The sequence below is a fragment of the Myotis myotis genome, unplaced genomic scaffold (genome assembly GCF_014108235.1).
Source record: "Myotis myotis isolate mMyoMyo1 unplaced genomic scaffold, mMyoMyo1.p scaffold_m19_p_1, whole genome shotgun sequence".
Classification (NCBI taxonomy): Eukaryota; Metazoa; Chordata; class Mammalia; order Chiroptera; family Vespertilionidae; genus Myotis; species Myotis myotis.
In genome coordinates this window covers 1,721,106-1,734,225 of record NW_023416313.1, presented here as the reverse complement: position 1 = coordinate 1,734,225, position 13,120 = coordinate 1,721,106, and the positions used below count along the sequence as shown (strand labels likewise).

General features: G+C 68.1%; 1 protein-coding gene across 1 annotated transcript; it reads right to left on the bottom strand.

Moving 5' to 3' along the window:
* Positions 1-9,850: 9,850 nt before the first annotated feature.
* ADRA2C (adrenoceptor alpha 2C) lies at positions 9,851-12,516 on the bottom strand. Its single transcript, XM_036327745.1, has one exon. The coding sequence runs from the start codon at positions 11,729-11,731 to the stop codon at positions 10,340-10,342; it is 1,392 nt and encodes a 463-aa protein (XP_036183638.1). The 5' UTR covers positions 11,732-12,516; the 3' UTR covers positions 9,851-10,339.
* Between the last annotated feature and the right edge of the window lie 604 nt (positions 12,517-13,120).

Sequence of the window (13,120 nt, the reverse complement as noted above, 5' to 3'; positions counted from 1 at the left end):
AAAGTTGCTGTCATACAAGGTGTGAAACGCAAACACAAGCGTGCAGTAAACCAGATTGAGGCCGACAGTGCCCCAGAAACAACATAACCCATGGCCAAAGGTGGAATCATGTGGCCCCATGAGGAACCAGGCTCCCTCCTCTCTGGTTTCAGGGTGCGTCACCCGAAAACCGCCACTGCCAAGTCACTGCAGCTCGGCAGCTCCTGTGTTGAGCGTCTGCCCCCTGGTGGTCAGTGCGCATCATAGCAACCAGTCAGATAGGCAGAGGGACATTTAGCATATTAGCCTTTTATATATATAGATGTGAATTTATATTTATTATCATATATAAGTTAAGTATCTATAATAATAAAAGGGTAATATTCTAACTAGACTGGACGTCTTCCAGACATTGTTCCGGACATCCTTCCTGATGAAGCCAGGGCTGGAGGGAAGCCAGCCCGGGTCCTGGGTGCCTGTGGGCAGCTGGAGGAGGGAAGCCCAGGTCCCGGGTGCTGGAAGGAAGCCGGTGCTGGCAGCCAGGGGAAGGAAGGCCTACTCTTGCATGAATTTTCATGCATCGGGCCTCTAGTAAGTATGTAATAAATGGCCAACCCAGACTCATGGCCAACCCAGCCTCAGTTCAAAGGCTGCCGGCGGGTGCCCCAGCTCCTGCAGTGTGCACGCTGCCTCAGGCTGCCAGTCCACACCTGCTGATCTGGCTCACTGCCTCCATGTGGCCCTGGCCCCCCATCCTCATCCCACATCACCCTGCAGGCAGACCCCAAAACATGCCTGCTCCTGAGTCAGTGAGTGGCCCAGAGGTGACAGGGCAGTGAAGAGAGATAAATCATGGAGGGCTTCCTGGAGGAGGTGGCTTCTCAGCTCAAAGTGGGAGAGCAGAGCAGACGCACGCTAATGGTCTAAGAATCTCCCACGAATCGAAACGACCTCCGAAGCTCGGGCTGGCCCATGTACAGCGTCTTTGCCAATGCCAGGAGCCCAGGGGCCATTACGCATTTCGGTGAAGACTAAGGTTTGTGAGAATTCTTGAATTCACCCACCATTCTGCAAGGAGCCCACCTGGCAGCTCAGTTCCCAGAGGTCTGTCTCGTGAGGCCCCACAGACTTTTGTCACAACCCAAGCCGCGTGACCTCCCGGCTGGGGCCAGCCCAGAGCCCAGCGGCTCATGGGAGCAAATGGATTTGTCTCGAGATGAGAGACACTGGACCACTGCGCCTCTGGCACTGGTCTGGCCGGAGCCAGGTAGTAAGCGGACATAATTTATAATCTCCCCGCACGGAGCCGCCGCCCGAGCCCCCACACAGCAGGATGAGCGTCGAGAGTCCCAGCCAGGAGCCCGGAATCCAATTTCCGCCCGGGCCTGCGGACTGAAAGCTCTCTGCACACACTGCACCCCGTTCTCAGATCCAATTAGCCGCGGCCTGAGCCGCTCGCCCCGAGCAAGGGGACCAGCCAGGCTCTGCGAGTCCGGTGGCCTCGGGCTCTGGGCAGCGCCTGGAGCCGGGAACTGGCCCTGTGCCCTCCCTGCAGCCACCTGGTGAGCACCCTGCCTCCCAGACGCACCCCCGCCCCGGAACTAAGGGGTCCCCCCAGAACCAAGGTGCCCCCAAATGTCTGGCACTCCTGGCTGCTGTCAGGTGCACCCAGGGCGCCCAGGCTGGAGAGGAGAGCTGGTGGACGGAGAGCTCTCAGCCGCTCGGCAGGCAGCAGGGGGCACGCCAGCCCAGCCCGGAGGGGGAGTGCTGGACCCACAGCACTGCCGCCACCAGAGGCGCTGGCTGCCTCGGTCTTTTGGAGAAAAGAGAAAGTGAAACCTGGGATTCGTAACCTAAGGACGTGCTTTATTTGTGTTTGTGTCAAAATGTAAACCTGGGCCCCCCTACGCACCCCCGTGGACAGGCGCCCCCCCCATGGACACCCCCACCCGTGGACAGGCACCCACATCCGAGCTCATCTGACCGGGGCCACCCTCCCTCCGGTGTCTCCCATGACGGCCTCCGTCCTCCTGGAATCCGAGAGGCTGGCGTCCAGGAAGCAGCAGCCCCTGCCGCTCAGGCTGAGCCGGGGGCACCTCCCAGGGCCGCAGGACGGGGCGCCTCTCAGACGCTCAGCTCTGAGACCGAGGGGGGGCAGCGGCAGGGCTGCAGGGGTGGCACTCACCACCACTCGGCCTCGTGCCCATTTCTCGGGGGGGGGGGGGGCGTTGGCAAGGTTGGGGCGTCTCCTTCATCTCACTTATTAGCCACCATGTTGGGGTCCACTCTGTGCACAGGCAGCTTCTGGGAAGGGTGCTGGGCAGTCCAGGGTCTGCCTCTCCCTTAGGGACAGTGAGCTGGCATGTGCCACCTCCGGCCTCAGTGTCCACGCCGGGCAGTGCTGACCCACAGGCTGGCGTGGTCACGTGGCTGGCGGAGCTGCCAGGGCCCGTGTCTCGCCCGGCCGTGGCTGTGGGTGCTGACAGGCGTCCTTCCCGGACTACGGGTGGCCCCTCCCCGGAGACCTCAGCCTCCTCCCTCCTCCCGCCACCCCTCCCTCCCTCTCTCCCGCCCCCCTCTCTCCCCCCCCCCGGGACAAGCCCAGTAAACCCTTGCCATGTGGCTTGTGCTGGGAACTAAACAGCGCACAGTGAGGTGTCTGTGGTGTCGCGGCCACGGGGCCACGTGCCGAGAGTGGCAGACGCACCCAGGCCGCTTCCTCCTCTGCGCATGGGCGCTGCTCCGGCTGAGCCTGCCTACAGGGCCAGCCCGGGGGCGGGGAGGGGGGCCTGGGAACCTCGGAGCAGGCACCTGATTCACCTAAGATGTGTGGGTGACGTTATGGCAGGTCCCAGCTTTCCACAGTCCCGCCCCCCGTGGCCCCGTGGGAAGCTGGCCACTGTCTGAAACGCACATCTGATCCCGTTTCGCCGTCCAGCGGGACCCCATGCTCCTCCACAGAAAGCCCCAGCCCCTAACACGGCTCTGGAGCCGGCACCGTGTGACTCCCCCCCCCCCCCCCCCCCCCCCGCAGCTGCCCAGGCCCACCAGCTGTGCTCGAGGGCCCTGCACCTGTCGCCCTGCCCGCCCCTCCCTCCCCCAGGAACTGCCCCTGCCCTGCAGGGGCCCCTGTGCAGCCTGCTCCCCTTCCCAACCTCCTGAGCTCAGAGAGGGCCTCCTGGAGGTGGTGTCAGGAACCTGGGGGCGGGGGGCGGAGCGGGAGCTGACCAGGTGGGAAGGAGGAGGAGCCCAGGAGTGTTCCCCGAGGGTAAGGGCCTCCGGCACCCTCAGGCCTCCAGCGCCCACAGGGGCCCAGGCACCAGGGTCCTGGCTGGGCCGCTGGCCGCCTGGCCTCACAAGCGCCCTCCCCCCAACCCTGCTTGCCCCGCCACACTGCCCGCCTCCGTCACGCCAGCCTCCCCGGACACTGCGGGCTCCCTGAGCCAGGCCTGGCGCAGCATGGGTAGCAGTCAAGGACTGGATCGGGTGCCTGGCACCAGCCAATGCCACAGGGGCCCACAGACCCCTCACTCCAGCAGGGAAACCGAGGCACGAAGCTGGGACACAGCCCAGAGAGGCCAGGAGTGGGCCAGCCTCAGTCGCCCCATCTGTAAGTGCTGCTGGAGACCTAGGGGGAAGGAGACGCTGAGGCACAGCCGCAGCCACGCGGCCACCAGGCAGCTGGCAGGAGCCCGTGGTCTGCGCAGCCTTCCAGAAGGCTCCGTGCCTGAGGGCGCCTGCCAGACCCGAGTGGGGGCCATGCGAGGCTCCCGGCCTCCAGCCCCGGCCCCGGCCTCGGCTCTGAGCCAGGGCCCCACCGCGCTCGCGCTTGGCCGGTTTGCTAGAAATCTCAAAGGTCAGCTGTTCTCAGGTTTCCAGAATTTATCGATTGTGTCTGGGTTGGAAAAGCAACAAAACGGCTTATTGCTCGTTTCTGTGGCCACAGCAGGGAGCGAGAGGCCCGGCCTCCCTGGCCACTTCTGGGCCGAGCCACCCAGAGGGTCTGCGGCCCCCGCCCGCCCCCGACGCTGCCCCTCACGGCCCCAACCTGGTCAGGCACGGCCGTGTCCTCAGGTACCCGCACCCCATGTCCAGGAGCCAACAGGCCCAGAGCCCGCACGCCCGATGGAGGGTCTGTGTGCTCTCTGCCCAACTCCCCGTGGAGCTGCTGGGGCCACACGAGTCCAGTCAGCAGGGGCCTGCCTCTCCCCACCCCACAGACCCTCATGTCCCTGGAGTGAGGGGAGGAGGACCCAGCCGCCCTGAGAAGGGGAAGCTGGAGGTGAAGGTGGGGTCCGAGGAGGGGAGCTCAGACGGGCTGGGAGTCACATCCAGGCCTTGGCAGCTGCCCCACGTCAGTCTCCCGCATCCCCATCTGACCAGAGGCTCCTGAGCCGGTTCTTCCCACATGTATTAAGTGCCTACTGTGTGCCTGCCTCTGTGTGGGGGCTGGGATGAGATAGCGCAAGGTGGACTCAAGCGCAAGGAACCTTGGCTGTGCGAGGCTCTCCGGGGCCCTCCCCTCCACCAGAGCTGGTCCCGCCCCTGCCAGCCTGTCACCCCCAACCCTGTGCCCAGGGCTGCAGAAGCCTGTCGTCTCCCCCAATGGCCCATGTCCCTGAGCCCAGCGTCCATCCCATAAGTTGCTCTGGGAACGCCCACCCAGCACAGGCCCTGCCTCCTGCATTTCTGAGCTGCCCCAGGCTCTCCAGCGCCCACACTGCCTCTGCACAGAAGCTGCTTCTGCCCACTTTCCAGAGGAGGAAACTGAGGCTCAGAGGCTCACCCTGCTCGCCCTGGCTCCACGCCCAATTGGGGCTGGCGGCGGGGGGGTGGGGTGGGGGGGAGGAATGACGTCACACTGTGCACCCAGGCTCAGCCGCCCAGGCAAACCTACTGATGTCAGGGGACGGAGGGGCCGCGACGCCAGCCCTCTGATGACAGAAGGGGTTCCAGTGGAGGTGCCGGTGGGAATGGACTTTGAAGGGGCAGCCCTGGCGGTCCTGGGCCACGTCGGCGGCTGTCAGGCCCTGCCCGCTGCGCGTGCATTTACTCTGCATCTGCAGGCCACCCTCAGCCGGACAGCGGCTCCCACCTGGGCAGCGGGGCCCGGGAGGTGCGCTGGGGACGGCTGGGCCCGCCGGTCACCGCGGCATCCACGGCCGATGGCGCTGGTGTTTCTCCTCTGACCTGGAGCCTTGCGGGAGCAGCCACCGCAATCGGTTCTGAGCAACGGCCTCACGTGAACCAATTAAAAGAGGGCTGATTTGGCCTTAAATTCGATTTGCGAGGGCAGCGCGCTCTGGGAAGCGGTAACCGGATTATTTTTCACCTCCAACATTTTGGCATTTATGTCCTGGGCGGGGCCCGCTGTGAAAGTGGCTCCGTGTGGGAACCGTTTCTAGGAGACGTAAGGGAAACAAAGCCGCCCCATGCACATCGCGTCTGCATGGGGGGTCAGAGCTCCGTGACGTCAGCATAATGAGGCCACGCCAGGCTCGCGTGACTCTTGGGCCGCGTCTGACCTCGTTGCTGAAACAGTTCATCTCGGGGTGTTCCCAACGGAGACCAGCGGAGAGGAGCGAGCCGGGCTCTGCGCAGAGCTCGCCAGGCCTCAGTGGCTTCCCCGCCCCAGGCTGCTCTTCTCTCCGTAAAATGAGGCTGGTCAACCCCGACCTCCAGGGCTGGTGCTGGATCCGTACCGCGTGGCACTGAGGGGGCGTCTGTCTCTACCCACCATCCCTGCCTGGGGCTTGGATTTCTTGTCTGTGAAATGGGAGCGTCCGTGCCCATATGGCAGCATCATGAGAGGGGAATGTGCAGAGCCCTGGCCTAAAGCCGCCCGCAGAGGGCACAGGAGCTGCTGGGCTGTCCTTGGGATCTGCAATCTGGGACTCTAGTGAGAGGGGGAGAGGCTGTTGAATGGCCCACCCCAGGGCCTCCCACCCAGAGCCGTGGGCAAGCCCAGCCTCGCCTCCGGAGGCCACGTGGTGATCCTCTGGTCTGGCAGACGCTGGCGGTCAGTGAGGAGCTACGCGGGGTGGGGTGCCCACCAGAACAGGAGGGGACACAGCCAGCAGTGCCCTGACAGCACAGAGTTCCTCTCCAGCCCCAGAGGCCTGTGGGCACCCACAACAGTGCCCCCTGCAGGGCCTGGGACCATGTCCTGGGGTCTGGTCGGAGTCCTGAGGGGCACAGGAGAGGAGCTCCTGGCAGAGGGCAAAGTGGGCATTAACAAAGGCCTGGGCGAGGCACAGCCGGGGGAGGGAGGGAGGAGCACTGAGGGCGGGGCTGGCATTGGGACCAGGGCGCAGTGGGCCTGCAGAAGCGGCTAGTCCTGGGCAGGGAGCTGGGGTCCACAGGGGCTGCACCAGGTCCCCTTTGCAGCCGAAAGGCTCGTCGGGCACCGGAGCTTGACGGCGGAGGCAGCAGAGCCCCCTGGCCACAGCGAGCCTATCGTGCCCACAGCCCTCCCGGCTCCCAGCGGGCCTGACCCGGGGAGGCAGGCTGGGGGGGGGGGGGGGGGGGTTGGGCGGAGTGAACCAGAAAGGCCTGCGGGTGCAGCTGGTGGCGGAGGCGGGCCGGGGGGCTGTGGGGAGGCTCCAGGGTTCTCTTCGGGCTCTCAGGCCCCAGGACGGATAGACCCCCAGCGGCCCGGAGGCCGTGGGCCGGCACCCAGCACGTGGCTGGCCCCTGGTCCCGGCGTTTCCTGGGAACTCGGCAGCGGAGAGCCGGTGTGGATCTGTTCCCTTTTGCTCCATGGCTGCCAGGCAGCGCGGGCACATTTTGCACTCAACCCCAAGGCGAACCCCTGCCCACCCGCGTGGAGCGACCCGTCTCGCCATGACGACCCCGTCCCCGAGGCTCTCACTGGGGAGGGGCAGCCACAACGCCTTTGGCAGGAAAGAAACACAGCTGTGGTCCCAGGACTTGCTTTGGGGCCAGGGGTGGTGTGGACTCTGCTCCCCAGGCAGCTTTCAGAGGCACCGTGTGGTGCCTGGAGTCTCAGGCCTCTCACACCCGCCCTGCCCTGGCCCCACCTGCCCTGACCCCTCCCCGCCCTGGCCCATGCTGCCTTGCCCTAGCCCCGCCCCACCTTGCCCTGGCCCCGCCCCGCCCCGCCTGGCCCCGCCCCACCTTGCCCTGGCCCCGCCCCGCCCCGCCTGGCCCCGCCCCACCTTGCCCTGGCCCCGCCCCGCCCCGCCTGGCCCCGCCCCGCCTGGCCCCGCCCCGCCTGGCCCCGGCCAGCCTGGCCCCGGCCCGTGGGGGCTGCGGGGCTGACAGCCCCCGGGGAGAGCGGGCTAGGCTGCAGCTGCCAACCAGGCTCACACCGGCTGCGGCGCCGTGTGTTTTGATCGGAGGCTGCGCGGGAATATGTGGGCCCCGCACGGATGTGATATAAAAACACGGCGGCTGCCAGCGCCCGGAGGCCGCTTCCTCGCCAGCGAGCAGCACAGCCAGCCAGTGCCTCCCCGCAGCCCCGCCCGCCCCGGGAGGGTCCACGCCGGAGCTGCTTTCCCCAAGTCTCCCCGACTCCGCCGGCCTGAGCCGGGCAACTGTGTTTTGAATTCCGTCCTGAGCTGTAAGGGAATATGTTGGATGATTCTTTTCCTCCTTTCCTACCAACTCACAATGGAATGGAGCACAGGACTTCACTTACACAAATGCGCGCCGCGCCCACCTTGCTGGGACCACCGCGTGGTGGGTCGGGCGGTTCAGGCGCAGCCGGTCTGCCCACTCCGTCCGCCTTCCCGTCCGCCTTCCCGGATCTTCTCGTGGGGGATGGTTGTGTGTGTGTGTGTGTTTTAATTTTGCCTGAAATCTTCTGCCCCTGAGGGAAGCCTCAGGCAGGAGGCAGCTGTGTTCAGCCTCTCCAGCGGAGGCCAGGGGCGGGCGGCGGGAGCTGGGCCTGGGCACAGGCGGACAGAGCCGGACATCTGGGTCTGCCTCCTGCACTGCCCGTCCTGGGCCAATCGGCCAGCTCCCGCCTCAGTGTCCTCAGCACAGGCGGGGCTGACAACGGGCTCCTCGAAGTAGACACGGACAGGAGAGGAGGCCACCCCGTGGCTGGAGGCAGCGCAGACGTTGGACAGAGGTCGGGCCCTGCCCTGGACGGCAGAGCAATCCGCTGACTCCTGGCTCCCGGACCACAGTGGGAGCAGTCAGTGCTCAGGCCCCGGGGGTGGGGCATGTCAGCACCCCACTCCATCCACCCAGACAGCAAGGCCAGTGCTGCCGGCCCAGTTCCCACGCAGAGCAGGGTGGGAGCCGGTCTGGCTGCTCTTCCAGCTGAAAAGCCAACCTCTCCAGGCGGCACTCACGAGGGAGTGGGAACAGCTGTCGCTGAATGGGGACGAGGCGTCACCGGCTGCCAGCAGCCCAGCGCCAGTCTTCCCCCCCCTCCCCCCACCAAGGTGCCATTCCTGGGACTGGGGAGGAAGGAGCAGGTGTGGACACGCTGCCGGAACACCCTGCCCCTGTGGTGACCGGGGTCCCTGCCCCCGTACCCGGAAGGCCCTGCAGCTCACAGGCAACCCCAGTGGCAGCGGTGCCCTCTCCAGAGGTCACCCCCACGGCCTCCCGTCGGCTGGCATGTTGGACCATAGACTGGCAGATTTCAAGCAATGTCCCCCCCATTTCACAGGCGGGGCACTGGGGCCAGAGGGGGCACGGGGGTGCTGGGCTAGCCTCCGACATGGACACCCCTCAGGCCCCGCCCAGCAGAGAGAGGTCAGAGCTGTCGCAAGGGGCTTAGTCGGCCACTGCCCCCCTCCTCTCCCTCCCCCAGGTCTGGGCCTCTCTGCCTGTCTCGGAGCCTGAGCACCGGCGTGAGGGTGCCCACGTGAGCTAGCGTGGCCAGTGGGCGAGTCCTGAGGACCCATAACGGGGTGACGAGGCCGGGATCTGCACAGGGGTTGGGGGCTCGCCAAGGGGCGCTGGCACGTGGACCAGAAAAGCCGCGGCCCTGGCTCCCGCTTCAGGGGACGAGGGCTTGAGGATGAAAAGACGGACCCAGGGCCGACCCCTCCCCAGGACTGACACCCCACCCCCCGCCCCAAGGCCAAAGACAGACGGGTGGTGATTCAGGAGCAGCTGAGGTGGCGGCAGGGGGGGGGGAGGGGTACACAGGAAGGCCAGGGCACCGTGGGAAGGAGGGGAACCGTCACCAGCAGGTTCCACAGCGTGAGCCCTCCAGTGCACGTGTATCGCGTGTTTCAGTGCCCCCCCCCCCCCCCAGTGCCCAGGTCCTGCTCCTGGCCCCAACCGCAGCTATCCCCGCTCCAGGCTCCGTGATGGAGCCGGCAGAGTCTGGGGGAGGCCTCTCTCATACTTCATTCGCTCCTTCTAGCCACCCTCCTCAAGCCTCAGCGTGGGCAGGGGGCACAGACACGGGGGGCCGGGCATGAGGGTGAGCTGCAGGGGTGGGGAGGCCGACTCAAATGCAGGGGGTGGTAGGAGGGACGGGCATACTCCTGCCCCCCCACCCCCCCACCCCCCACCCCCGCCATGGCCTTTGGGCCTCCATGTTCACAACAGTAAAAAGTTGGCAAAGGCCTCAGGTCGGGAAGAAGGGTTTGAGGGCTTGCCTTGGCCTCAGCCCCAGAAACCTGCTTCTGGGCAGGTGTCGGCAACCTGCATCCTTCAAAGTACCCGGCTAAGGGCGGGGGGCAAAGACACCCCCCCCCACACACACACACACACTTCTCCTGCAAGGGGACAGGTTGGATTCTGGGGACCTGGGGTGTCCCCTTCACCCGTGGGGGGCGGTAGGCCAGTGCTAGTCTGGAAGTTACCCAACCCTCCCCCCGCCGGGGCTTAAGGACCAACGGCTGCACCCAGCGCTTAGATTACAAAGGTTTATTTAGAAAATAGTTTGGTTGTTGGGGTTGTCGTTTTTTGGCAAACATTTCAATACTTTCAGTTACCAAAGGCTGTCAGTGCCTCCCCGACAGCGCCCCCTGGGTCCCTGGGGAAGTCAGCCCTTGCTCGGAGGTGGGGGCGGGGCGGGGCGGGGCGGGGCGCGTCTGGGGGCTTCTCACCGTCTGGAGGGTTGCCAGCGCCTCTGTGGCTAGAACCCCGACCTGACAGCCCCCCTCGGCAGGGCCCCCTGAGCGGGATCCAGGCCTGCAGCCTCGCCAGCAGCCCCTCGCTGAGATGGGAAGGCAGAGGGGCTCCCCTTTCTCCTCCCCTCTCCCGGGGGCGCTTGGGTCTCATCCGCCCATGCGCCTGCCCTGCGCCCTGGAGACCAATCCATCCCTGGGTCCACGGGGAATGGAACCGGCTTTCTCTGGGGGCCACGCCCGCCCGCCCCCTCCTCCCGGAGCCGCCCGGGGTCTCCGCGCCAGGCGGGGCGCACCCGTCACTGCCTGAAGCCCCTTCTCCTGCGGCGGAAGAGGATGTGCTTGAAGGAGCGCCGGAAGTCCTGGTTGAACACCGTGTAGATGACCGGGTTGAGCGAGCTGTTGCAGTAGCCGATCCAAAAGAAGAACTTGAAGAGCGGGTCCGGCACCTGGCAGGCCTCGCGGCAGATGCCGTACAGGCTGTAGCTGAAGAAGAAGGGGAACCAGCAGAGCACGAACACGCCCATGACCACGGCCAGCACGAAGGTGAAGCGCTTCTCGCGCGCCTGAGCCACCTTGCGGCGGCACACGCTGCTGCGCGCCCGGCGCCGGCGCGACAGGAAGAACTCGACGGAGCGCGAGCTGGCGCGGGACAGGCGCCCGCCGGGGCCCGGGGACCTCGCGGCGGCCAGCGCGCCCTGCTCGGCGGGCCCGGGAGCCCGCGCCTCGGCGCCGCCCTCGCCCGCCTGGCCGTCCGCGCGCTGCCGCCCACCTCGCCGCACCGCCCCCCGGCGCCGCCGCCTCTCGGCCGCCGCGCTGCTGTCCTCGGGCTCCACGTCCGCGCGCGGGCGGCGCGGGGGCGCGCAGTGCCCGTTCTCGCCCGCGCCCGTCGGCGCCCCCAGCCCGTTCTCCGTGGTCGGGGACGCGCCGTCTGGGCCGGCGGCGGTGTGCTTCTCGCTGAGCGTGCGTGTGCGCAGCTTGGCCACGCGGTAGATGCGCGCGTAGACCAGGACCATGATGAGGCAGGGCGCGAAGAAAGAGCCGATGCAGGACGACAGGATGTACCAGGTCTCGTCGTTGAGGCCGCACTGAGGGTAGGCGGCGCCGTCGGGCTGGCGGTAGAGCGAGACGAGCGGTGGGAAGGAGATGACGGCCGAGATGAGCCACACGGCCACGATGGTGGCCTTGACACGGCGCGGCGTGCGCTTCAGGTTGTACTCCACGGCCTGCGTCACGGACCAGTAGCGGTCCAGGCTGATGGCGCACAGGTGCACGATGGACGAGGTGCAGAAGAGCACGTCGAGCGCCAGGTACACGCCGCACCACACCTGCCCGAAGTACCAGTAGGCCATGAGCTCGTTGGCCAGCGAGAAGGGCATGACCAGTGTGGCCACCAGGATGTCGGCCGAGGCCAGCGACACCAGGAACAGGTTCTGGGGGGCACGCAGCGCGCGGCTGGTCAGCACCGCGATCACCACCAGCACGTTGCCCACCACGGTGAAGACGATCAGGAAGCCCACCACCGCCGCCAGCCCCGCCACGGCGCCCGCCGAGTACTGGCCCGGGGGCGGCCCCCAGACGACCCCCGAGGCGTTGGCGGCTCCACCGCTGCCCCACTCGCGGGCGCCGCTCGCGTTGGGTCCCGCCGCCGCCGCCGCCGCCAGCGCCACCGCTAGCGCCGGGGACGCCATGGTCCTCCCGTGAGCTACGCGGTCCCGCCTGGAGCCGGGGCGCCGCCGCGGCAGCTCAGGAGCCCCCCAGCCCGGGTCGGCGCCCGCATCGCCGCCTACTCCTCGGGCGCGCCCACCGGGAACCGCGGCGCCCCGCAGCCGGCCCTCGGCCGTGTTGGCTCCGCAGGCGAGCGGCGCGCCGGAGAGCGTGGCTGCCGGCTCCCCGCAGCTGCCGCGCGCGTTAGTGCAGAGCAGGAGGCGCCCGGAGCGGGCGGCGACGCGGCAGCGGGGGGAGGGGGCAGGTCCCGGGGTCCTCGCGGCCCCGCCCTCGGCCGGCTCACGGGGAGCGCCCCGGCAGCGAGGCCACGGCGACGCGGCACCCGGTCGGGCGGGCCTCAGCGGCTCCTCGGTCCCGGCGCCCGGCCGAGGCGCAGGCTGCAGGCGGCGGCGGCCCGGGCGCTCCGCCTCCCATCCGGCCGGCTAGGGGTCGGCGCACCGGGGTGCGGGCCGCCGCTCCTCCGGGCCCCCCCGCGCAGCCTCCGGCTCCAACTTTACTTTCCCGGGCAGGGCGCCGCCGCGCGTCCGTCTCCAGCCCCTCCTCCTGCTGCTCCCGGTGCGGGCGCCCCCCGCAGACCGCGCGGGGCCGTGCGGGCACCGCCTCGCTCGCCCAAGCTGCGCCGCCGCCGCCGCCGCCACCGTCGCCTCCTCTCCGCCGCTGTGCTCTCGGCGCGAGTGCAGCCGCCCGGGCTCGGCTTCCAACTTGGGGAGAGTTGCGGGCGGGGCGGGGCGCGGGTGGGCAGGGGCGGCCAGGCGGGCACGCCAGCGCCGCCGGCCGGGGGGAGCGGGCCGGGAGCCGGGGCCCGCGGCCGCCTGGGCGAACCTGCCTGCGCGGCGGCGGGGAGGAGTCGGGGCGGTGGCGCGGGGCGCGCGCTCAGCGAGGGCGCCCCCTCCAGGGCCGTCTGCAGCCTGCGGGATGGGCTGAGTGCCGGCGGCCTGCGCGGTGAGTTCCCCAGTCCTCTCGGATGCAGGAGCCTCCGCATCCCCTCCCGGCGCACGCACACGCGCAGCACCGGCGGCGGGGTCTGTGGCCTGAGCGGGGCGCCCGCCTCGCGCTGGCTGTCCTCTGAGCGCGGGGTCCAGCCCGACCTCTGCGCGGGGCTCCCAGGCGGAGCCACCTGCGCGGCCTCTTCTCCGTCCGGCTGGCATGAATCATGACGCGGTGCCCGCGGAGCCCCGGGCAGGCGCCCAAGCTCTGCGCCCATGTTGGCAATGGTTGCAGTTTCACTCTAGCGCCGTGTGGCTCTGCTGTTAAAGGGCGAGGGGGTGTTCAGAAATCTCCACCCGGATGACGGGCGGTTTTGTGTGGGGGCCCTCATTCCTGCTGGCTTAGGGGCGATTGTTGGGGTAACC